General features: G+C 34.7%; 1 protein-coding gene across 1 annotated transcript in view; it reads left to right on the top strand.

Moving 5' to 3' along the window:
* Positions 1-26,416, top strand: part of LOC128988341 (EF-hand domain-containing protein D2 homolog) — a 70,265-nt gene that overhangs the window by 38,255 nt on the left and 5,594 nt on the right. The window contains exons 2-3 of the mRNA XM_054409546.1: positions 8,567-8,714; positions 13,238-13,372. Coding sequence (XP_054265521.1) covers positions 8,567-8,714; positions 13,238-13,372 — 283 coding nt within the window. The remainder of the gene's footprint in view (positions 1-8,566; positions 8,715-13,237; positions 13,373-26,416) is intronic.

The following is a 26,416-nucleotide window of genomic DNA, read 5'->3' as shown; positions in this document are numbered from 1 at the left end:
TCGACACATGGACTGAGAGGCGCCCTTCAATTTACTGCCCTCCACACTCATTGACCCTTCCTCGACTGCCTTCCGTCTACAGAGTCCTAACATTGACTATAGTTACAGTAGTTAGATTACAATATCAACGACACTGTTAAGTCCAATTGAAGGGGGTTGATTGATCAGCAAGTACATATAAAACACGGCTGGTCTAGTAGCTATAGAGCGGGACTTCAGTCAAGTAGTTCAAGGTATAAATCTGGCTATGTGGGGTTCTTGGTCCTACTGTGCCTCCCGAGTCCTCCCACCCGCAATGATCGGGTTATTCTAGAACGATGCACCTCTCACATAGACTGGCGAAGCTTTCCTCCACACAATTGCTTTCGATTCGGATCTCAAAATATTGTCTTATCATTATCTCTAAAGTGAATGGACTTATTGGTCATGTAATGCATTCACCAGTAGCAAGTTACCATCAAGTTTACATCTCAGTAAGGTGTTAGTCTTACAATCAATTTGAAATATATGGTGTGTTGTATAGCAGTATAGTTTAAGGCAGTGATGGTATTCAGATAGTTCATGTGTTCCATAAAGTTGACGTTGACTGATCTAGGGGGAGGAAGTATATTAGTATGTTCAATTCATTATTTCTAAAACCATTCTAGGTATAAAGTTTAGATTCAGCTAATCGCAATCCTATATCTTTTATTAGTCTATATTCTCAAATTCAATAAATAAATTGAGTGCCGGTGAAAAGTGTAAATTCATCTACCAATAAAGTAGGGTGTTTCCTCCAACCTGATACAGAAGGGGGTTTATAGGACCTGATGACAACATTTTGTGAAAGGATTACTTGAATGTCTGAAATTCGATTATAAAGACTTTTTGTTTGCCTCTGCTCCCACGCTATCAGCGACAGATTTTCGGTGCTGTTCAGGCGAATCGTTCGATGATAAAATAATAATAAAAATACGTTATTGTCTTGACGATATAAATTGTATCGACATTACAATTAGAAACTCATAAAAATCTTCAATAGAATGGATTGGATTTTCAGTGAGGATTTGTTTTATTTTGTATGCTTTTAATTTTAAGTTTTGGATAATAATTGGTAATTATTTAAATAATTTTCTTTCATTGTATTAAAATATATTTATCATAAAACTTTGTTTTGTGGAAAGAGGAAGAAAATATTTGTAAAGTTCTCAAATTATAATTCTTTACACATAGTTAATCATTTTTACAGAATTCCTAAAAAAATGTCTTTAAAAATAGTAATATTTCGTAAATATATTGAGTCAAAGGCCAGTAACTGGCAATTTTTAAATGCTTTCTTACAGTATTGGCGTGGTTTCAATTTACAAAATAACTAGCTGTTGGCCCGTCCTACGTAGGCCTACGGAAATCAAGTAGTCGATTAAAACTGAATATAATTCAGAAAGCTAGTTTACACTCATCAACAAACATTCTGACAGTTTTAATAGGGAAAATCATCTTTTTCAAACAAAAACTACATGTTCCAAACAAAAAATCCAATGCTTCTTTTAAGCTTTAAAATGACACCTCAATCATAAAAATTGGTGAAGTAGTTCGGGTGAAAAATGGATGTTACAGCTTATTGAATTAGGGAGATAGATAATATTATACAAGACAACGGCATATCACATACTTAATACTAGATGTTAGAGGGTAAAGATTAATCGAAGAGCAGTTGATTATTTACATAAACCAATAATTTATAAAATCAATTACAACAATAATTTTACCCACGGCCACGGGGGTAGATTTCCGGAGGTAGAATACCTGCGTCGGACATTTATGATTTGACCACTGGGGGTAGATGTCTGGGGATAGATATCTGGGGGTAAATGTCCAGGGGTAGATGTCTTGGGGTAGACGAGTATGTCTGGGTGAACTTCGCAGGTGTAGACAGTGTTTGGTTAAAAGTATTCCTTGATCTGTTTATAATCATATGTCATATTATGTGATTACAAGAGGTTCTACCCGCGAATTCACGGGCGTACAAAAGCCACCATTAAATTAGTTTAACCAACTTTGACTTTATATTTCATTTAAAGGGCCCAAGTTCATGAAATTGTCATCTGAAAGGATGTTAAAAGCAATGGAACCTTCATACATTACGTCCTTATGTGGCCGAGGTGGGTACAGTTGTATCTGAACTCGCCGCTCTTTTTCACTACGTCTTTAATACTTTAATGGCGACCTGTTTAAGATTGGTGACAACCTCTTGGAACGAACAACATACATGGTTTGTTAATCTCATATTCATCGTGTTTTTTAACACCTTTAACCCCTCACTTGTACAGCTAGAAATAGCTTCACTGTCCATTCACCGCACCTATTTTAAGAACATAAAAGTAAATAATAAAATAAGTAAACAAAAATGTAAACAAACAAACTATATTGTCAATTGCATTGGCCAGCTGTTGTTCACTAAATTAATCGAATAACGTTAACTTCCAAAATATGTATGGCGTAGCCCTTTGGAAATCAGCCTGTGGGGCAGAGCCCTTTGGGAGTTCTTCGGCAAATCTACACACTCTAAGCTTCATTGGGATATGCCATATGCCTATATTTTTATTTAGTAAATTGCCTTTACCGTTACATACAATTTCATTGTAACTTATCACTTTAATAATACTAGTCAACCGCCCGTGCTCCGCCACAGGAATACTGTATTGTCAGCAATAAAAGACATAATAATTAACAAATAGTGTTTATTATCTTTGTATTTTATTTAGGTACTGCTTGATTTTTTTACATGAAATAGAACTGGTAGTTGGCCTGTATAAAATATTTATGTTAATAAAACCGATATAATAGTTTAGCCAAGTGAATGTTTTATATTAATTCGAGTTTCGTTCGTAATAGTGTACGAACTGCGCAATGCTGGTAACCTAATAAGCTACTTATGCTATGGAGATAATTTGTTCAAGTATATTCCTACATTTGTTGTTTTTTTGTTCATTACATTCGTTGTGTGGAATAAACATTCGTTGTGTGGAATAAAGATAGTCACTTAAATCACACATCAGCAGTTGGTCGCATTTCACGGATATTTGACCCATTCTGTGAGTAACAGCTGTGTTTACGTCGTATAAAGTTGGGCATACTTTGGTTCAATTTTAGAGGGTATTATTAACGGTCCAATCCGATGGTAAAAGGAGTACCGGATCTTAAAATTATATATAGACTACCAGAATAATGTTGATTAATCTGAGACTTATAAACTCGCCATAGCAAATGTACAGTTGTATGATCTTATATTATTCAAATAGTTATTTTTTGTTACTTTATTTATAGTCCATGTAGCCCCATTGATAAGATTTCCATGATCTCAGAATGTTGATAAGGAGCTAATTTTACCTTCACCTTGTGACAACATAAGGAAAATATATTATTTATGTCCCTGTTAGTCAAGACAAACATTTTTTATAAGATTTACCAACAGGGTGCAGCACTGTATTTTTTTGCATTTATGAAAACAGCTAATTTGAACTAAGCAGCAACAAAAAACTGTGATTCGCAATTAGAACTGTCAAAGTAGGATTGTTTACGGTTATGTTTATGTTTTTCATTTCATGAATAATTTGTGATATTTTGCGAATTTTTGATAATTTTTTTTCTCTATTGTTTAGGTGAAGTGGTAGAACATTATGGCTATGGTAGATGCGTAATACTATAGAATACTGTAAATTTAACAAAAAACAAATTTTATCAAACTGTGTCCTCCCTTATTGCAAACGCAAAGCTTGAGTATAACTGCAATAAGCATTTTATACTTATATTCCAACCCCGTACGAAGGACGGGTACTCTGCTAGTCCTCCATAAAAACAACATGGAAATTTTATATTTACAATTTTTTTCCTCGAGTTATCGTGCTAACGGAGTCCCGGGTCTAGGTCTTACCATGAGTGCCGAGTACCGGTACTACGGTAATAGCTTATTCACTATTTGGGAAATTCGCTCAAAGGACAGATGTACAGACATGCGTTAAATGTTAAATTACCGTATTAAAAACACTTTTAGATCAAATAACTAAACATTAACATAAAATCTCCTTAACGATTACTATTATAGCTTTTGCAGTACTATGTGAACCGAATCGAAAATGTTGTAAATGGTTATACACAACGTTAACGAAAACTCGACATTGCAGTAAAATAAGGAATCAATAAACACCTGGATTTTAAACACCAAATTACTGGTGACACAACTAATAACTTCCCATCCAAAATACCATGATAAATATATACTGTAACTTGAAAAACAAAAACCATCAATATGCCCCTTGTGTCCTAGTATAATGCAGTACAAATGTGCAAGTGCAATACATTACAATACACGTGCAGATGACTGAATACAAAATACAGGTGACGCCACAATCGATTGTCCAACGTCCAAGGTCACAAATAATGCTAGTTGCTAGGCTACTGACGCCCCACCCTCTTACTGTAACCTGTAACCTAGATTTGCTCAGGCCTATAACCGTTAACTGTTTGGTTATAAGTATCTTTTATTAGGTACCTATTCACTTTGAACAGCGTTATGTATCTAGGAAGTAAATAAATAGCGACGTGGCCTATATATATATTTTTAGGTTTTAGCCTAAATAAAATTAATGTGTCCAATTTTTTTAGAGACCATTGATATAGTAAATCAATGAGTGACACAAATAAAATTTATTCGTACGTTCAGCTAGGAAGATGCAACATTCAAAGGGTAATGCTGAATACAGCAATTAAGTTAGTCGGTATGAAGGAGCCAACTGAATAATACTAAATAGGAAGTTCAATCTTAAGTTCTGGATATAGTGAACACCGGCAACTAATAATTTTTTACTTTTCAATTTAACATCAAATATGCACTTTCAATTTTGTATAACACTAGGCAGACTTTAAGTGTTGTATTATAATGTCATAATTACCATCCTCTTGACCGTTGACCATTTCTGGATAGGTCGCGTCAGTAATGTTACAAATATCATAAAACTTACAAATAAAAAATACTTCAACATATAATTATTATTAATTAACTTGAGTGTCAGGCGGCATAAAAAATATTAAAAAACTAACTGAGCTTTGAAGTGGGTAGACACGTACTGCGCCAGGACTAAATAATCCCTCTCTAGCAAACTCCCTTACTGCGCCAGCACTAGTCCAGGTAGGCGAGGGGGCGCCTTCTGGTTAATCTACCCATTGGGATTTGGGATGTAAACAAACCACACACCCTTACGCACCATTGGTATTCCAAATGTAAAAAAACATCACAGCTTTCGTTATTTGGAATTCATATTTTCAATTTTGTTTTCCCCACTTATTATTGGTAACATATTTTTAGGCCTACATTGTCGTATTTGATCCTCCTCCTGAAATTTCAGTTGTTTGTTAGTTGTCAACGCGAGGAGTTGTAGTTGTTATTTTGTTTCAATGTGTTGGGTTTCGTTTTGTTAGCGTTTTATTTATTTATTTGAACTAAAGTGTTTAGTTTGTAATCATGAAGAAAATTTTGAGTGAACGGGGAAAAACTTTGATAGTGTTGGACGGATATACTTATTGAAATATAGTTACGTCAAAGATCGCGCTTAGAGGAACGGTGGAGATGTTCAAATAAACGTAAGTATACTTATTTTTTAATAACAACTTATTGTATTTTCTTTATACTTGCCGAGCTCTTTGTTAGTTTTTGTAGTTATTTATTTCAAGTAACCATATACAAGCAAAGTTAAGAAAATGTTTTTAATGCTCTTAAGTCAGGAAAAATTGTTGAAATTAGTTTAAAGTCAGGGACATTTACATTAATTTTGCGGGGTGGTTTGTTATGTTGAAATGAAATAGTTGCTGCAGAGATTAACAAAAGTTCTGAAAAATTGGCAATTTAACAAAAATTAACCAATTAAGAGCCGGTGACTTGGACTTACTGTGTTTCTTGAAGTGTGTGGAAATCAATTTCGCACCCATTTAGGCAAAAAACATTAATTTTTTCGCTAGACTACTGCCGAATTACCTTTACATCATACTACACAAAAGTAAGTCCTTTTCCAGGATGGAAAACATGCACTGTAAATTACACATGTCAAATATGTAATTACTCAGTTCATACTTTCGTCAACAATAATTCTTTTCTCTATCAGTTGATTTGTTTTTACTTTTAGTTGTTTTTATGTCGTAAGCTTGTATTTTGTTTTATTATAATTTTTTTTTTGAAAATTGTATATTGGGAACTAATAAACTTTTTTAATGTTTAAATGTATTTTGGAATATCATTCGCCTTCCCATTTATGTTAGCCTATAGTATACTTATAGAAAATACAAACTGAATTTCGACATATTATTTCTATTATGATTGTGACAAAATTATTCACTTCAAAAATCATAATTTAAATTTTATTCAATTATATTTTATCATACCAACAACTAGAAGCAGATATTAATATTTGGATCAGCATTGTTACTCAAGTTTTTATTTCATAAAGTAGATTGAGTATTGTAGTAATAAGGTTTAGCACAAAATACAGTAGGTATTATCATTGTATAAGTCACAGAGTGTTTATAAATAAGTGGATAAAAAAGTTTGATTTGATTAACACACTGAATTTAGGTATACGGTATCACACTGAATGAACTCTCAGACTCATTATTACGACAGTTTCTCTCAGAACTATTATTACAAAGAAAACACCGCTCTGGCGCAGTACAGTTCTGATTTTAGGGGGTAGATTTAAGTGCTGGCGCAGTGAGGGCCTTCTACCTAGACCCTCTGGCGCAGTAAGGGCGCCCCGTTTGAAGTAATCCTCTAAGAAATAAAAGCTCTGTTGGCAACACCGCGACTTTAACTTCTTTTTGAACAGTTTCGGCTCCAGGTTTTTAATGTTCTCAGGCAGTCTATTAAACATTTTACAAGCCAGTAGTGGGAAACTGTCCTTCACTTTAGAAGTGCGGCATCTGAGAATAGAGATCAGGTTGTTGTTTCTCAGATTGTGACCGTGAAGCTGCCCTCTTATTTGAAAATCAGCTAAATTCTCTTTTACGTAGAGGAGGGAGCTCAACACGTAGTTCCCATAGACTGTCAGGATGCCAAGCTCTTGAAATAAAGGTTTGCAGTGTTGCCTATACTCAGCCCCTGTCATAATCCTCAAAACCATCTTCTGGTACAGGAGGACTCTCTCACATGCTGCAGAGTGCCCCCACAAAAGCAGTCCATAGGAGATGTGTGTATGGAACAGGGAGTGATAGATGACGACAAGATACTGCAAAGTGACCAAATTTTTCAGTTTGAAAACAATTAACACAAAGTGAATTGTTGATCTTTCCTGTGCTCCCCCCTCCACTGTATAATGCAATGGAAAATATTGTACTGCAAACTGTTAATTTCTTAGATAATCACATATCTTTGTGTTACTACTTTAAAAACTCTCAGCGTTGTTTCCAGAAAAAGATTTACTAAACAACTTATTAAAACTTTCCTCTTTTACTCTAAAGTTAAAATGTAGCAAAGCCCATGCTATTTATTATAATCCAAATAATAAAAAATATTAAAAAAAAACACCGACGTTATATTTTATTCGTGCCGTTAATGTGTTGTCATTTGTAACAAATTTTAATTTAGGGTATGTTTTTAAATATTTATTTACTAAAGCCTTAATACCTTATACTGTTTTTATACGCCAATAAATGTTCTAATTCAATTCATTTTAACTGGTATTACTTACTTTTAATTAAAAAAAATCTTTAAGGAGTCTTTTAACAATCGTGTAATAAAGACAAGTGCTAACAAATTTACATGGAGTAAATACCGTGAATGATTCCATAAGCCCTACACTACCCCACTAGATCACTATGTGTCCGGGGGTATGGTGATGGAAGTTAGGCAGGGACCCGACAACGGGGAAATTCCATTTAGTCCTAATGTCGCACCCTTAGAAAATGCCACATGACTGCCCCAGGGGGTTCAGGCTGGCCCAGGTCAATTTCAGTACTACGTCGCTTTACCAGCCAAAGGAGTTAGGGCGAAGAGATGCCTTGGGTTGCAGGGAGCAAAAGAAGAAAGAGGGTTAAGTGTTGTAGAGAAGGGGAGAAGGGTGTTGTGCCTAGGATTCGGAGGAGGGAAAGAAGAAAATGAGGGGCGTATGTTGGATTTTGTGGAGTGGGGACCCAGCTCGCCTACCTCAAAACTGCCTTGGAGCCGGGTTAAGTTGTGAAATTAGTAACGTCTGATTAACCTTACAGTGGGGGTCAGATTTGGAGCCGGGTAGACGTGCCACCTCATAAAAACATACCCTCCACAACAAACAATAGGAAGCAGTGTTGGCAGAGTGCCCGTTTCCCTTCCTGAAGTAAGGACCCATACCTTAATCAACTACACAGTATTAGTATGTTGAGTGCTTCAATTAAGTGGAATTTGAGGAGGATAGAGTGCAAATGCTTCATACGGAGTGCTTCGTACGGGTTGGCTAGTCTTAATAATAGCTTTATAATAGTCTTTTGATAAACACAAACTCAACATCACCAATGATGAAGGTAAACCTAAAAGAAGTTGATATAGATAATGTATTTATTTCAGATTTGACGAGGGTAGAGACGGGTTCCTAGACTTACAAGAGCTCAAATGGATGATGGAGAAGCTTGGAGCCCCTCAGACCCACCTCGGCCTCAAGGCTATGATCAAAGAGGTGGATGAGGACGACGACAACAGAATCAGCTTTAGAGAGGTGGGTCTTCTTATACTTGAGTGCTCAAACTTAATACAAGGTTGTCTAGGTCAGTGTCTTGGCTAAAAAGACACCCGTAGTCCTTTAGGTTCAGCATAGCCACTTTGCAGCTAGAGGAAACATCAGGCAGTGCAGATTGGACAATATTGTTGACAAAAATAAAACAATTCAATGGAATGTCACTATACTTATCGTCAGTATCAGTTGAGATGGGAAGTATGTACATGTTTTAACCCAAATAAGGGTGAAGGATGAGTGTAGAATGGAGTGAGATGATCTGTGTAGCTTTGTTAATGACTAGGATGAAATGAAAATCCTTTAATTCAACAGGCAAAGTTACTTGGTGTCACTTGGTTAACAGTACAACAAACCACGGGCGAAAACCTGTAAAACAGCGATCATTTACATTGTAATACGCTACAATCGTGTTTGTAAATAATTTATTCTTGTTTTTTAGTATTTTGTATAACCTTTTGTAATGTTGCATATTTGCGACACCCGGTCTACAGCAAAGACAATAGTGAAAATTATCAGAGTTTTATTGAAATAGACCAAACGTCGCATATATGCGAAAGTCCATTTTTGTTTGTGTTTTGAGGTGAAAGTAAGTAAACAAAACAGATTATTCAAGAACAGTTGATTACTGAACAAATATAAAAGCTAAACTTACATAGGATAATGCAGCATACATACATACAGTAATGCAGAAAAGTAAAGATCAGTTTTTTCAACTATCATTATGACGTCACCAATCATCATATCCACAGACCGAGCGACGCAGTTGTGCGTCAGACATCACTGTAGACCACTGCAGGGAATTCAGTGCCTTCAAATAGACCGTTACAAAGATATAAGCATTTTAATAACATTAGAACCCCGACGCAAATATGCGACGGCAGTCTGTTTTAATGTGACTAGCCGTTGCATATACGCGACGACAGTTTATGAGTGGAACCGGCCATCGCATATGTGCGTCGCTGGTCCATATGAATGGAAAATTTCGTACTATTGCAGTAGCAAACGTGTTAACCTGCATCACACTATAATAATATTATTATTTAATATGAAAGTTTGTTTGTTTGTTTGCTTGTTTGAAGTTCAATCACGCATTAACTACTGGTGGGATTGGGCTGAAATTTGGCTTGATGATAGCTTACATTCTCAATTAACAATATGTGTATTGTTATCTTTAAAATCCTTTTGGGCTCCAGTGGCTTTCCATGTTAACCAAGAGTGTCTATATATAAATAGGCAAGCATGTTTCTTTAAAACCTTTTTTCTCAGCTTGTATGCATCGCAGAGAAAATCTACGCATATTGTTAGAACGATGTTTTCCTGTAGATGTGCAGAATCCCACTTTGAATTAAAATAAAGGATTGATAAAGAGTAGGTACTAATAATAGGTCAAATACCTTATTTACGTCTTCAATCCAATTCGTCTTTTTTATTAGTATAGTTTCGGGCCAAACAGCTACATTGTCATATCTTCTGTCTTATTAATTGCTGTTAAAAGCATTTGGTCATCGTTGAATTCCACATGTAGTACATGCACACACTGACACACAAAACATTTGAAATTTAATACTTTTGGCCAGCCTAAACAAAAATTAACTAGCATTGTTTGGACCAGTACACCGACTGATGCATGTTAGCCGATACCCTGGAGACGTTGACCTTGGCCTTAAGGGAGGGGGGAGATCAACTGTTTATCACTATTTCTATTGTTCAATGATTCAATGCGATTGAACAGAATGTTGGAGTTAAAAGTTAGTTTTTCATTTAACACATCGTTTAGCGATTTTTTTTAAGCTTTATAAGTTTTGTAGCTTTCTAGAACGTTCATCATAGGGCCTTTATTGCATTTATTCTCCGTTGGAACTTTTTATAGAATAGTTTTCTTTTTGCAGGTGTTCAGCAATCTTAGAACGCTGTGAATACAATTTAGGTTTAGGGAGATGTTCATTAAACCTTTTTCTAAAGGAACTACCTGTTTGCCCTATGTACATTCTTGGGCAATCATTGCAATTTATTTTATAGACACCCGTGTTGTCCAAGTTGTTATCGATATTATTACGCCGATTCGTTTTCAAATGACGTTCTATCTTGCTTGAGGTTTTGCATGACATGGTGATATTTTGTTTCCTAAGTTCATTTTTAATAGTGAAGGGGAGGACATTGCCATATTTGATTGATATGAACTTTTGATCAGACTTATCAGTTTCTTGTTAAACGGTTTTGGATTTCTGTTTACTGATTAGTTTATCTATGATAGTACTGGGATAACCAATTTTTCCTGCAATGGGTTTTAAGATGTAATATTTGTTGTCATAATCATTTTTTGTTAAAAGAACCTTCAATAGTCGGTTTACAAAACTATTGTAGGCAGCCATGTTGTGGGACTGAGGATGGTTAGATGTGACGTGTATCGAATGATCAGTTGCTGTGGTTTCCTGTATATTTTGTATTTGAAGCTGTTATTGTCTTTTAATAAGGTCAAATCCAAGAAAATTAATGGAATCATTCTGTTCGATCTCTAATGTCTATTTGAGGTTATGGGAAATACTGTTGAGATAATTGTTGAATAAATTAAGTTGTCTTGCATTACCATTGAATAGTACAATGGTGTCAACCACATACCTTTTATAAAACAGTATGTTGTGTGCAAATTTGTACAACCACATATTGTTCCGGGAGTGTTGTGATCCACTTAAGCGACACAAAAAGCATATTACAAAAGGGCTTAGGAAAATAACAGTTGATTCTGAAGTTCTGGTAAAACCCCCTGTTCTTTTGTCAAACATCTAGCTACTCGAACCAACGGTTCAAACACATTTAACTATATACTCACTTTCTCTCTACTCCATGATTCAGGAACAAGACTAAGGATCTTCACTTTAGTTTATTTGTCAGAAAATTTAAATTTGTCTTTTAATTTCTCAATCTAATGTTCATACTTAACATATTTTGGAGTGGACGATTCATTGCTGGTCGACGGATTGGGAATATCTTGCTCAAATGACAGTTTAAATTTTTTACTTAAATATCAATGTGAAGGATATGCATCTTTTTTAGAGTGGGGCCTCTTTTGTCTGTGCTCAGTTTTCGTAATTTACTAGCTGGAGAAAGTCCTAATATAGAACATGCTGAGTCAATCTTACTGAGAACCTCTGTTGATTCAGCAAAATCTGTAACATTGATCAGGCCAGTGGTTTCTGGGTCTTTTATAATAAAAAATGTTTTGACTAACCAGTTGGGCAGAGGGACTTGCCAGGAACTAGTGAAATACTGTCAATATTCTTTTTTTTTGTGATAAGTGATCAACTGTTATTTTCCTAAGCCCTTTTGTAATATGCTTTTTGTGTTGCTTAAGTGGATCAAGAAAATCCCCTCGCCCTACGCTCTGGAGACGACCCTGCTGTTAAAGTACTTGGATTACTGTTTGATCTCGCTGAAAATGTATTTTTCTATGTAATTAAACTGAACCCTGTAGTGTGTACCAAGCGCTCAATGCTTTCTGAGATTGCTAAAATTTATGATATTTTAGGATGGATAACATCCACTTCGTTTTACGCCAAACATATTATCATGCAGAGCACATGGTTATGTGGATTAGAGTGGGATGACCAGACTACTAAGTTTAAATTTAATTTACTAAAATTTAAATAGGAAATAAATCTGACAATTTTAAGGGAATGATTTAGTGGAATTTCAGCCAGGTACTGTAGAGGGAAATTCTTTTGATCTGCAGGTTTGCTGCGGCTGGGGTATTTTTGTAATTGACTTTAATAAAAACCTCAGACTTTTTTCAATATCTTTCAATTTTGTACCAAGGGCGGGGTCCTGTGTGGCCTAACTTATCGTACGTGCCTCGGACCGGCTCTGCATGGAGATGTGGGATGTGAAGCTGTTCGGCCCTTAGGAATTTTTTCATGATATCAACTTTTAACATTTATCTGAACAAATTTAAAGAGGGAATCTAGGAGCCAGTTTTGTCGAGAAGTCTGGCTAAAATTTGTTATATTATTGCTGTATACATTCTCTGTGATGTTAGTTACTATACTAGGGGCCAAGAGAGTCTGCAGTTGGTGGCAGCCAATAGAAAGACTGGATTAGCGCAACGTTGCAACATTGCCTAATCTCTAACTTTCGACCCTAATAAAAATATACTAAACATTATTTTCAAATCAACTGGTATTATTAGATTTGGCAACACTGCACTGTCCTCATTGGCTCCTTTGAAGTCACGTGGTAAATAGGCTTCTCCCTTAATTGCAGACTCTTGTGGACCGTACTGTAAGTGGTTATCTAACTCAAAACGTATTTATTTTGCTTAGCTTTCAATTCTTTAAACCCAACTACAATGTAGTAGTATCTACCTTTGATTTGTTTACAAAAGATTTATAGACGTGACAAAAAACTGCTTAAGTAATAATGTCAATAATTATTTTGTTATCGGATACAACCTAAAACAAAAAATAAATCCATTATTATGCAGTTAGTGATTTGGATGTTTATTTGTTCAGTTTCTGCTGATCTTCCGCAAAGCCAAAGCGGGAGAGCTTGTAGAGGAGAGTGGCCTCAGCAAGTTGGCTCAACTGACTGAGATCAGCGTAGAGGAGGTTGGAGTGGGAGGAGCAAAGAGCTTCTTTGAAGCCAAGGTAAATCTATATCTATATACAGGGTGTTTTTAAAAGAATGCCGGGGTTGTTGCCCGGGGACTATTTAAGATAATTAAACAATTTAAATGTCAAATTGAAGGGAAAGGAACAACGTTTTTTTCTCATTCTTTGATACAATTCGGAGTGATTTAATAAAATTCAGATTTTCATCAATCTTATATGAGCGTAAAACTGGCAATGTCTTAACGCTTAGGGCGGATGGTGTGTTTATCAGATGTCTTAACTGAATCTTTTAGGCAAAAAGACTCTATATTTTACAGACAACATCATTAAGTGGCCAATTTAGGTCTGTTCAACTGAAGACTTCGTCGGGCAATTGATTTTTTCGGGCTTTTGAAGCAGAATTGTCTGATTTCTTTGACTGTGACATCGCTTGTTTTTAGACGGCCAGTTGAATGTCTTTTCAAAACACTACGGTGCCATAAAACTCATTAAACCAGCTTCAAGTTTCTTTATTATCAAGTAGATTTGATGTTTTTTTATTTAGCAATGGATATAAACTCTGCGAACCACAGATTACAATCTGTGTCTTCTGTTGCGCCGAAAACGTCGTAGTGGCAACTGGCGTCAAGCGTATGAGCCACAATAGCGGCCTATCTCAGCGCACCTGCTTTGTACATGCCAAGGTCAAAATTTCCTCCCTTAATGCTACACAGGAAACAAAACATATTTTAGCTTCAATTTGACGTATAAAACGTTTAGTTACCTTGATTAGTGCCCAAGCAATTATCATTTAAAATCCCGGCATTCTTTTAAAAACACCCTATATGTATATACGTATTATATATATATATATATAGATATAATAGGCTAAGCCGTTTTTTGTTAATTGAACTCCTCCGTTATTATTCGCCTGATTTTAAAGTATGAAGTCTCAAAATAAAGGGTTGAACGTGTAGTTGTGCCCAAGGGTATTAGATTTTTGATAAAGTGGTTGTTAAGGGTGTGAACAGCCTTTAAGTCCGTTTTTTTTTCTTCATAAGAATAACAAGGGAGATAATTTATATTGACAGAAACATATGTTTGTAGGTTGAAAATAGTCAAAGTCTACTACATAACAATTGCTGTGTACTATGACTGTTAATATAGACAAAATTGTAATAAGGTTTGTGTACCTTAAAGATTACTCATAATGGATCCCACTACTTTATTTTAATGCTGGGAATAGTAAAATTTTGTTGAGAATACTACCATGATTAAGAAAACTTAACTATAATATTTAAAATCACAAATCTTTGACATTAATTAATTTGACACGAAACAGCTGATCGATCAGAAAAATGTATTTGTATATCAAACAAATCATCTACTTCATGTGTTACACACTAATAACGTGATTCTTTTATACTTTGTGAATTTGTTTTGAGATTGCAGCTACTGTATGATATAACCAGTGTTGGGTAAACTACTTTTAAAATGTAGCTTGCTACTGCTACAACTACAATTCTTTAAATGTAGTTTGCTACTGCTACAACTACAATTTTACAAAATGTAGCTTGCTACAACTACAACTACAATCAAAATGTAGCAAACTACTTTTTTGCTACATTTTTGCTACATTTCATTTTTGACAATAAAGACATTACTTTTCAGAATATACAGTATGATAGTACTGAATTAGTTATTCATTGAAATTTGTAATTCTAATGGGTTATGAAATGTAATGGATTTGATTTGCTCTAACCATCTATTTCTAAACAGGTGAGCTAGCTGTGATCCTCAACATCCTATAAACAACATTAAAACAAATCTTACACTCTCTTATTACCATGGCAGATATACTTATATTGACAAAAGTGTCAAGTGTCACTTAAATGTTGTATAACTTAAAATATATTAAAAACCTAACTTTACATAAAAATATATTCAGTAAGAATTACAAATTTTAATGATAAACTAATTCAGTACTATCATAACCCAGGACTACAAACTGAGCCTAACCTAACAGATGCAATCCTCATTAGTGTGAAGATAAAGTCAAAATCCAATTTTTATTATTCATTCATAGGTAGGTAGGCCTACTCCAAATCAATAGCTAAAAGTCCTTAAATATTTATTTTATATCAAACCAATTTTTTTTTGTGTCAAAGAATAATTTAAATCAACAAAAACGTTTTATTTAATCTATAACTTATTTCTTAAAAATACACAAGTCAATGTTTTCGTATCAATCTCTAGATCAATGTTTTTTTTTAACTACTGTGTCCTTTCTCAGAAAGGCAGAAGGAAAGGTGGGCAGATTTTCCCATCCTTGTTAGTCAGTCGTGACGTCATCGTTGATGCGATGCAGTTATCGTACTGGTATCGCATAGCTCCACAAGTCAATAGTCGATATCGAATACCCCTAATTTACTTTACTTGAGAATCGCTGAAACGAAACGCTTCCATCTTCTTTCTCGAATCTTGCTTGGTTAGGTTCAGGACTCTAGATTCTCGTTCTTTGGTTCTTTCTTTGTTTTTGTTTGGTTGGATTGCATGTAATGTCGACAAGCGTAACGAAAGAAAAGTTGTTAATCGTGTTTTCAGATATAACTCACTAGTTTAATTTTTAATTTATACCCGTACTTAACTTACGAGAAGTTGTTTTCTGGATAGGCCTAGGCCTAGTTTAACTTAAATTATACATTTTTATATTTATATGACTTAAGTATTAACTTAGGCCTAGGCCTATTAGAGGATTTTAAATGGAGGCAACAGAAGATAATAATGATGGTGATCAAGTGGAATCAAAATTACACTTTGTTAATACATACGACCAATTTTCTATTAAAATTGCAAGAAACCGAAGTATCTACGTATAGCAAATTTGTTTGCAGGCGTGCTTGTAAGCAGGATTTTGGCCATAACCTGTATAATACTAAAATAGCTTCAAGTTCTTGTTTATCTTTTACTTGGTCACAAGCCAAGTCCAACTTGGTTATAAGCTCCTTATTACCGATAATACAATTAGATTTGCATATGAGCGGTAAATTTAATTTACAGACCGTTCTATAACTTTAGTTTAAAAGCGTTTTCTACTGTGACTATCACAATCATACTTCATATTCATAGATTGTAGAGAAACAACCTAAACCTACATTAATAACAACCTACAACCATAACCATCAACCATGATGTTATGTTAACAAATTCGACGCGAATAACGATCAAATATCGATAGACGATATTTAGAACTACATCGACTTCCCGAATCGATCGAATCAACGTGACGTCACGACTGACTAACAAGGATGGGAAAATCTGCCCACCAGAAGGAAAGGGCCAGGCAGTAAGTATACTTAAACAAACCATAAATCACTCGCCTCCTGCCGGACCTATTCAAGGTCACAGACCTCTCCCCATAAGTTTGCATTAGAATGCTCAGTTTGGAGACGAAATTAATTGTGTTATGAAACATGGAAGTAAAATTAAAAATAGATTTTTTAGTTTTTCAAAACAAAATACTGTTTCAGATTTCCACGGCAGTTGTAGTAGTAGAGTATTTGCGTGTCTAAATGGGAAACATTAATTGATTTATTCACAAAAGCTACACAACAATTATGAACATTTAATAAGCCTATGTCGTAAATATGAAGTCTAACGAATTTTGCAAAAAAGTCCAATTCAAATTTTAAATAATCTCTTAATAAATTTCTAATACTAGGTCTACTGTCGGGGAAATAAATATATGCGCTCGAGTTTGAGCTTAAATATCTCTGAGATAGATTATCTGATTTTGATTAAACAAATGTTTAATATAAGCTAGTCTAAATAAATTTTACGTGGTGGTAATAAAAAAATTATCCACCTAGCAGAAAAATATTGAATAATCTTAAAAAGATGAAAAGTACAAAAGGTACCGGTTTTTAAGAAACTCTGCACTACCTAACGCTGAAGGTTAAAAATTAACTGTAGTCAAACCACTAAACCAATATTTCGGAAATTTGTAGTGCTTATTATTTCGGTAGGTTTATTGTTATTTTTTCACGCATTTTCAAAATTTTATTTATATGCCATATTTTATGCTGCTATGTTTATTCTTAAAACGCATGCTAAAATGCTAAAACCTCGTTCAAAATACCATCGTGTTTGTCGTGACCCAAGAAATAACAGCGATAAGTCAGATTTATAATGAGAACATAGATGTTTTTAACATATTTATATTTGTAAACAAAAATTTATTCCGTGACTGGAAGCGGGCCGCATTGTATTTGTACGTTATTTCCCAGACGAGCGGGGTCGCGTGCGAATTTGCGACGTTGCCGATGCCTACCTGGCTACAAAACTGACATATTTTTCTAAACTATTCACTAATTTACTCACGGATAATTACTGTGAACATCATTTTCTCTATACTTTGAATAGATTTTACCAGTGTAAATATCAAAATATCTAAGACAAACTAGCTAGCTAGATTAGTAATCCCTCATAACGACCATATAGTTCAAGTAAGGGGGGAGCTGATGCTGTGAATTCCATTAGTCATCGAAAATTCCAGGGAACATAACTCTTGCCGGGGATGGCAATGACCTCTCAGATTTCTACTCTCAGTTACGTAGTTTAAAAGTGGCAAATTAAGTAAACCATTAACTGAATACCAAAAAAGTAGAAAATGTCAATGTCTACTTTACAGTCAGCTGGTATTATCTTTTAACTACTTTACATCAATCAACAAAAAACGAAAAGATTGTCTTGGTGCATGTAATACAAAACTGAATTTTCCTACCACCATAGTAAATATCATAATGTTTTTGTGCTATCATAAAATCATAGTGTATTAATTAGATTATTAGAACATTTTATTGGCATATTTCTGTAAATTTATGGATAATGAAGAAGAAATGTCAGTGTTGTAGCCAAATCCTACATCGGCAACGTCGCAGTGTCGTGCGAGCTCCCGCCCGGCTGGGAAATAACGTACAAATACAATGCGGCCCGCTGCCAGTCACGGAATAAATTTTTGTTTACAAATATAAATATGTTTAAAAACATCTTTATTCGCATTATAAATCTGACTTATCGCTGTTATTTCTTGGGTCACGACAAACACGATGGTGTATTTTGAACGACGTCTGTAGCGTCTTATCAACGATTTTAGCATACGTTTTAAAAATTAACAGCAGCATAACAAATATTTTGAATACAATTTTGTGAATGCGTGAAAATGATAAAAATAAGTTCATTGTGGATGTAGCCTCCGGATTGCCAAATAATATTAAAAAGGTTTAAATACCTGCTATCAAGCAATCCATTTAATTGCAGTTGCAACTAGTTTCGACTCCTATGTGGAGTCATCATCAGGCGGTACAAGGACATCTTCTTTCTTCATATGAAGAGCGTCATATTTAACACGTAAAAATAAATAAACATTTACACACGACACAAAACACGTTACGGACACGAAACATTTACTGATCAGTTACGACAACAGACGACGCTAAAACTCCGTCGGGTTAGCGTCGTCTGTTGTCGTAACTGATCAGTAAATGTTTCGTGTCCGTAACGTGTTTTGTGTCGTGTGTAAATGTTTATTTATTTTTACGTGTTAAATATGACGCTCTTCATATGAAGAAAGAAGATGTCCTTGTACCGCCTGATGATGACTCCACATAGGAGTCGAAACTAGTTGCAACTGCAATTAAATGGATTGCTTGATAGCAGGTATTTAAACCTTTTTAATAAAAATAAGTCTACCAATAAGCCATAACAATTTCAGAAACATTGGTTTGGTGGTTGGCTTACCATTAATTTTCAAACTAAAGTGTTGGTGCAGTTTCTTAAAAACATGTACTTTTTACTATTCCTCAATAATAACAAATTTCTGCTAAACAGATAATTTTTTCACTCTCACTACGCAAAATTTCCTTAAACTAGATTATATTTAATTCTGTTTCAACAAAATCAGATAATCCATATCAGAGATATTTAAGCTCAAACTCAAGTGCAAGTGCACATATGTATTTCCCCGACAGTAGTCGATCGCAAGTAGGTACCTACAGTACAGAGGAGTAGGTATGCAAAGGTAAAACATATATTGTAGGATCCATCGATCTCTAACAATATTAGAGATCTCTGGTAGACCTAGAATCATATACAAAAAACCGATTTACTCTAATAAACAAGTTACATCATTTTAATTATCTATGAAGATTGTTCGGATACACACAAAGTTTTATGTGCCATAGCCATAATATTTATACTGAAGTACATGAGGAATATAATGTAATAACGATAAACTTACATCCATATGTAGTTTCATGTTGTATGCACTTCTTTTAAAAACTGATATTTGCTTTTTCACACAAAACTTACAACTCACGATAAAGTTTCCTTTTTCATTGACTTTTACGAGCTTAAAATATTTATTATAGGCGTCCCACGGTAGAATTGCGACATCGCCAGCCATTTCATGGTCAAAATCTCCCATGTTAATAAGCGTAATCACACAATAGCAGGCCCGTTTTTGACAATGTCAGCGCCCTAGGCACAACTGATAGTAGTGCCCCTTTGAAATATACAGGGTGTCCCGTAAGTAAACAGCCAAACTCCACGAAATGGTTCTATGGGTAAAAAAACAAAAAATCAAGAATAACATTTTTTCCAAAATGGCTTCGTGAACCAGATATTCGCCATTTGGGTTTTTTCACATAAAATTTTTATCTTTAAAATTTTTCAAGCGATCATTATGAAACTTGGTATGTATGTTAAGGTAACAGACACCCATGTTAGAAAAAAATAATTTTGATTCATCATAAAACTTCAAAATGGAGGCCATTTTAATTTTTTTAAGCTTAAATTACAAAAAAAATGGCAGATTTTATGAGAAAACGACAAGAACATTTTTATTTGGAATTTTAAATTCCCTATCAAACGATACCAAGCTCAAAAAGATTTAATAAGAGATAGCTGAAGTATCACGATTTTTAGTTGCAAAATGGGACAAACCTGACTAGCTTAGCCTTTTTCTACCCCATTTTACAGCTAAAAATCGTAATATTTCAGCTATTTCTTATTCGATCTTTTTGAACTTGGTATCGTTTGATAGGGAATTAAAAATTCCAAATAAAAGTGTTTTAGTCATTTTTTTCATAAAATCTGCAATTTTTTAGGAATTTGGGTTTAAAAAATTAAAATAAATGGCCGCCATTTTGAAATTGTATGATAAGTCAAGGTTATTTTTTTTCTAACATGGGTCTGAGATTTTTTTTTCTAACATGTCTCTATATTATCTATACCAAGTTTCATAAAGAGCGGTTGAAAAACTTTAAAGGTAAAAATGTTAGTGAAAAAAATGAAATGGCGAATATCTGGTTAATGAAGCGATTTTAGAAAAAGAAAATGCTATTCTTGAATTTATTTTTATATTGACCCATAGAACCATTTTGGAAGACCCATAGAGTTTGGCTGTTTACTTACGGGACACCCATATAAAAGGGTGACCAACGTCGGGTAATCCGGGAATTATGCATGAATGTTGTATTTCTACCTGGAATTGTCAATTTACCACGATCGCGTATGACAACAGTGACCTTTACATGACCGCGGGAGACGATAATATGTCTACACACGGCCGAGAGGGATGATCAGAATATTACCGCGATTGCAGAAGACGATGATAATTTCTAGACTACCGCGGGAAACAGTCAGAATTTTGCCGCGACCGCAGAAGACGATGATGATGTCTATACAGCCACGGGAGACGATAATGATGTCAACAAGGCCATGAGGGATTATCAGAGGTTTACCGCGATCGCATGTAAATACAATTACAACATATTTTTTTATTTTCCAATTTTTGGCGCCCCTAAAAAAACCAATTGCCTAGCGCCCTAGGCACGTGCCTACCGTGCCTATTCGGTAAATCGGCCCTGCACAATAGTAGAACGTAACAACAAAGACATAAATAAATATCATTGTCGTCACTAAAAACAAAAACCACAAAACGAGAACGAATTCACAGAGTGCTGCAAGTGATGAACGCGCTTCACAAAATGGCACTAGCAGTGCTAGTGACTGAGACTGACTAGTGAGGCGAGTAGGGTGGCGCTGACCTAACGGTACGCCACGTGACTGGCAACAGGTGCTTCGTGCTTGTGACTCATCGTGCACAACAAAGAACCGGAAGGGTTGGTTTTGGTTTCGTACATAGTCGAACTAAGTATAACATATGGAGATATCGTGGTAAAAAAGTAGCATATGGGAACGCGCCACGGGCTCCCGACGAGACTCCCGACGACACAGACTTCCGAACTGTGACGTCACGGCCGACAACCCCTCTCTCTATCTGCTTGGAGTGGGGGAGAGTCGTTGTGGCAACTCCCCCCGGTTCAGCCGAAGGCTTACCCTCAAACGTAATTCTCTGTAGCAACCCCCCCCGGTCCAGCCAACGGCTTAACCTCCACACGTAATTCCCTGCGGCATCGCCCCCGGCCGATGGCACGTAATTGCCGCTGAATTAGCAATATATTTTTATTCAGTTTTGACACACACCATGCCTTACACATATATTTCCGCTTAGAAAGATTAGAATAAATTATTAGAATGATTAAAATAGTCGTCCGAAATCTTTATGTCGTTCATTGCCAAAACTCGATTATATTGGCCATGTGATATTCAATTTAAATATAAAAACGACGTTATTCAAATCCGTAAAATACTGTACCCATTCAATCAGTGGTCGTTTCCAAATTTTGATTTAAATGTCAACTTAAGACTTTCTCTGTATTATTTGATCAGTTATCATCATTTGTATTTTTCCCTTTTGTACTGTGTTTAGGTTGTGGCTTGATTTTAACATGCTATGATTGTTATTGAATTTGGAAGATAGATAATGTTAAACAAGACAACGACCCATCGCATGCACTACTGGATATTAGAAGGTAATGATTACCCGAAGAGCCGTTGGTTTACATAAACCAATTAATAAAATCAAATACAACAACAACGAATAGTGACCTTTACGTAGCGTAGCCAACCACGGAGGGTAGATTTACGGGGGTAGAATTCCGAGGTCGGACATTTAGGATTTGACCTATAATTCCCATCCTTAAATTTGTTTTGATTTTACGTGGTAATACCTAAAGAGATAATCCTTAGCAAAATATAACACTCATGAAACTAGTGTAATGCTGTTAATGCAAGTCGTTATACTTAAATCAGTAAATTGCTTATGATTTATTAACTTAACGCATCACGATCAAAGTCACAGTTTTTGTGCGATATTGGACTAATGCCTTCACAGATTTTCCATAATAACTTCTTACCATGCTCACGTATTGGTGCAAATTGCACAACATTTTGTTCACTACCCTGTGGTCTCGCGTCACTAAAAACAATTGTAGGCCTAAATAAGCTCGCTAGAATAATTTATTACAGTATTGTCATTTGTAAAAGCTGAACCATAAGTCATAAAAGTTATAAAATTGGAGATGTCCGTTAATATATCAAACAAACAAATTAATATACCCCCGCTACAGCAAACCTGCAGACTAAGCGAATTTCCATTTGCCTGATGTAATTTTCAATGAAATCTATTCAAATATAATTAGGTTAAACAAATATCTAGGTTTTGCTGACTACAGGGAGGGTGATAAAGTGTGTTTTTAATAAAATTTTAATAGCTTAACATAAATTTTTAGATTTGAGAGGTTTGATCCAAATATATCCATAAACAAGCAAACTACTGTTTACTTATTTTCCTTAAGAATAACATGAGAATTTTTTACTTAGAATTTTCTCCGTAACCAATAATCATACAGAAACACTTTAATATACTAAATTGTTTTTTAAGCTCTTCAAAATTGTCTAGAGAAAATTTGGGAAATTTTCTTCCATATATCCCCCCATAAAACAAATACCCGTTCACATGATCCGATCATTTTGGTTCGCTAACTCGTTCGAATAAACGCAGGTTTAGACAATTGTATGTATAGATGTTTTGTATGAATTTGGAGGCTACTTAAAATAAATTCTAACTGCTTAACATGTGTTGGATTAACTTAACATAACTTGCACGTCACATTGTTTTTTTAAATATTTATATTAAGGTTGTAAAGGGTGTCCCAGTAAGAACGCCGGATTTGAGGAGCGTCTTATCCTTATCTGTATTTCAATAGGAATTCCCAAATTATCAGCGATGTTATCAGTATTAGGTTCCCATTTGTAGTCATGAATCGCTACACGACGGAACAACGCGTGGTCATAGTTAAAGTCCACTACAAGTACGGAAGCTGCGCGCTATTTACGGCCGGGACAATGCACCAAATGATCCATCATCTGTCCGAAGATTGATTTATAAGTTCGAATAAATTGGCTCAATTCTATTTTGGGGATATTTAAAGTCGCTTATTTTTGCCAATAATCCTCAAACAATCCAAGACTTGAAGGAGGAAATGATTCGTGCCATTAATGGAATTCAACAGGAAGTGTGTGAAAAAGTGATGGAAAACTTTGTCAAGAGATGTCGGGCCTGTCAGTATTCAGCAGGTTGGCACTTACAAGACATAATACTCAATTACTAATCGGAGATACTATGCTTTAAGATTCATGTTTCATATTGTAAATTTAGTGAGAAAATATGTAGTTTGTTAACATTTCAAATCCGGCGTTCTTATTGGGAAACCCTTTATATATTTAGTTACTGTGTTTTGCTAAACCTATGCTTAAATTAAATTAAAGAATATCATCAATCACTAAGTTGGTACTTCACTGAAGGTTCTTAGGCCAAAATATATAAGATTATATTAAGGAACGCGGCAGCGTTCCACCCCGCCAAGTCCCCCAGCGGTACACAGCTGCTGCAGTGTATATATACATGACGTGACAAAGTGGCTTTTTTACTCGTCTATAGCTCTGAAGAAACAAAAGCTATTAAAATAATTGTTCATCCACTGGATAGGGGCAATCATTCTTGGCAAAATAAAAAAAAGAATTTAAAAAAAGGTTGTGTTTGAGCCAAGAAAAACTGGTTTGAAAATTCACAAATTTTCCGTGTTCTCCTTCTTCTCCTTAAATGTTGACGGACCTACAGCCCAAACCACTGGCTCAATTTTAATGTTTTTTATGTTGTTTGAAAGCCCTTAGCGTGTAGATGTGCCTTTTGAGGGTCACAAGTCGGTGCGTTGACCCATAAACCCTTGGCAAGCCCTCAAAGTACGATTTTGGCCCATTTAAATAACATGGGATTAAAATCAAAACAAAAGAAGGATCAGCTGCGATTAAATCTCAATTAATTTAAAATGTTAGAGAAATTCATAGGATCAGCTGAAAAATTATTTTAAAACTTTTATAAAGTATTTTTTTCAGGTATACCGAATGATTTGAGCTACTTACTATATAAAATTACTTAGAGCAGTGATATTCCCCGATACTTTCCATTGAAAAATGCAGTGTACCGATGGTACACTGGTACAGCAGCTCGTCATTTTTAACAGTTTAATACTACTTATCAAAACATATGAAACCTAGGAACTTGAAACTTAGTACTAGTACTAAGGTTAGTTTTAACATTGTTTCTTCATAATATTGCCAAAATTTATTTAACTAAATAAGGTTAGTTTTATGTTTTGATACACTAAAACAAATAAAACAATCGGGAAAATCCGTCTACGTATGTTAAACAAGCAAAAAAGTGAATGTAAAAAGTGATATGTAAATTTAGGATAAAAATGAGTTTTTCAATATTTGTTTTGCCTTATGCTATTTCTAACAAACCTAATCTGTTTGATTACATTTTTACTTCTCTAATAAGGGCTCAATTTACACTAGTCTTTAGATATACGGGTTTAATTATCGGAACACTTATGTAACACCAATGCATTTTATATGTAGTTGTGCCCTGGTCTATATATAAGAGAAAAGAGGATTTTTATTTTAACTGTTAATTTTCTACAAAAATAAATACAATCTAATAAAAAACCACTAAGTGGTAACACTTCCCCCGCCAAGTCAGCAACCCAAAAAAGACAATAAATCACCACTTTTCCGCCAAGTAAAACAATGTAATTTATGTAAGTTTGGCCACTTGGCGGCAGACTTTTGCTTGATCACTTTAAAAAATACCATAAAATTAGTTTCATTGAGCAAGTATCTCTCCCAATAGTACATTGCTAGATGAGAGCTTATTTTACAAAATTTGACCTTATTTGTGTCACATTTCATAAAATCATAATAGTGATGGTTTTATATTTACTGATTACCTCGAAATTATTATACTTAGTTGGACTAATTAATTAGAGAAGTTGATTTGTGAAATTATCCACGAATGTAACTTCAATGAAAAAAACCAAGCAAAAGTCTGCCGCCAAGTTGCCAAACTTACATACATTACATTCTTTTACTTGGCGGAAAAGTGGTGATTTATTGTCTTTTTTGGGTTGCTGACTTGGCGGGGGAAGTGTTACCACTTAGTGGTTTTTTGTTAGATAATTATAACTGGTGACATACATCTTAAATTGAAGTAACAATTAAAAAATGAATCAAATTATGTTTTTTGGTCAAGTAATACAGTAGGTAAATGTATGCCGAAGCTTTATGGCAAATATGTGCGTGCCTATCAATTTGAGACCTTAATCATGAAAATCGGTCGGGTAGAAGAGCCAAACGAACTCGGAAAAGAAAAACCATTTTTTTTATATATAAGATTGTTTTAGGACTTATCTGAAATCAATGATACGTAATTCATTTTTATTTCGGTTATTTTATTTGTCTTTGTCTTAAAATACTCCTGGAATTAAAGGCTTTTCTAAGGGAATTGCCAAGGGCTATTAAGTGCAAAAGAGGGGGTTTCACACAGTTTTAAAAATCTATATGCTGTAATCTCTAATGCAATGATTTATTTGCGATTTATTGTATTTTTTCAACACTGTGTTTCAACATAATAGATTTGGCAAAATATTACAACAACAGGATAATATGGTTAAACTATTATTCATTACAGTACATCAAATTTAGTAACAAAATAATGGACATGAAAAGCAAAATATAATATGATAATGAATGTTAATATTTTGTATAGATAACTTACTTTTTGGTATTGGGTATAGT

The sequence above is a fragment of the Macrosteles quadrilineatus genome, unplaced genomic scaffold, assembly GCF_028750875.1.
Source record: "Macrosteles quadrilineatus isolate MER2022 unplaced genomic scaffold, UCM_ALF_1.0 Scaffold_3__2_contigs__length_128488019, whole genome shotgun sequence".
Taxonomy (NCBI): Eukaryota; Metazoa; Arthropoda; class Insecta; order Hemiptera; family Cicadellidae; genus Macrosteles; species Macrosteles quadrilineatus.
Note: the sequence above shows the minus strand (reverse complement) of the source record. Positions and strands in the feature narration are given on the sequence as shown.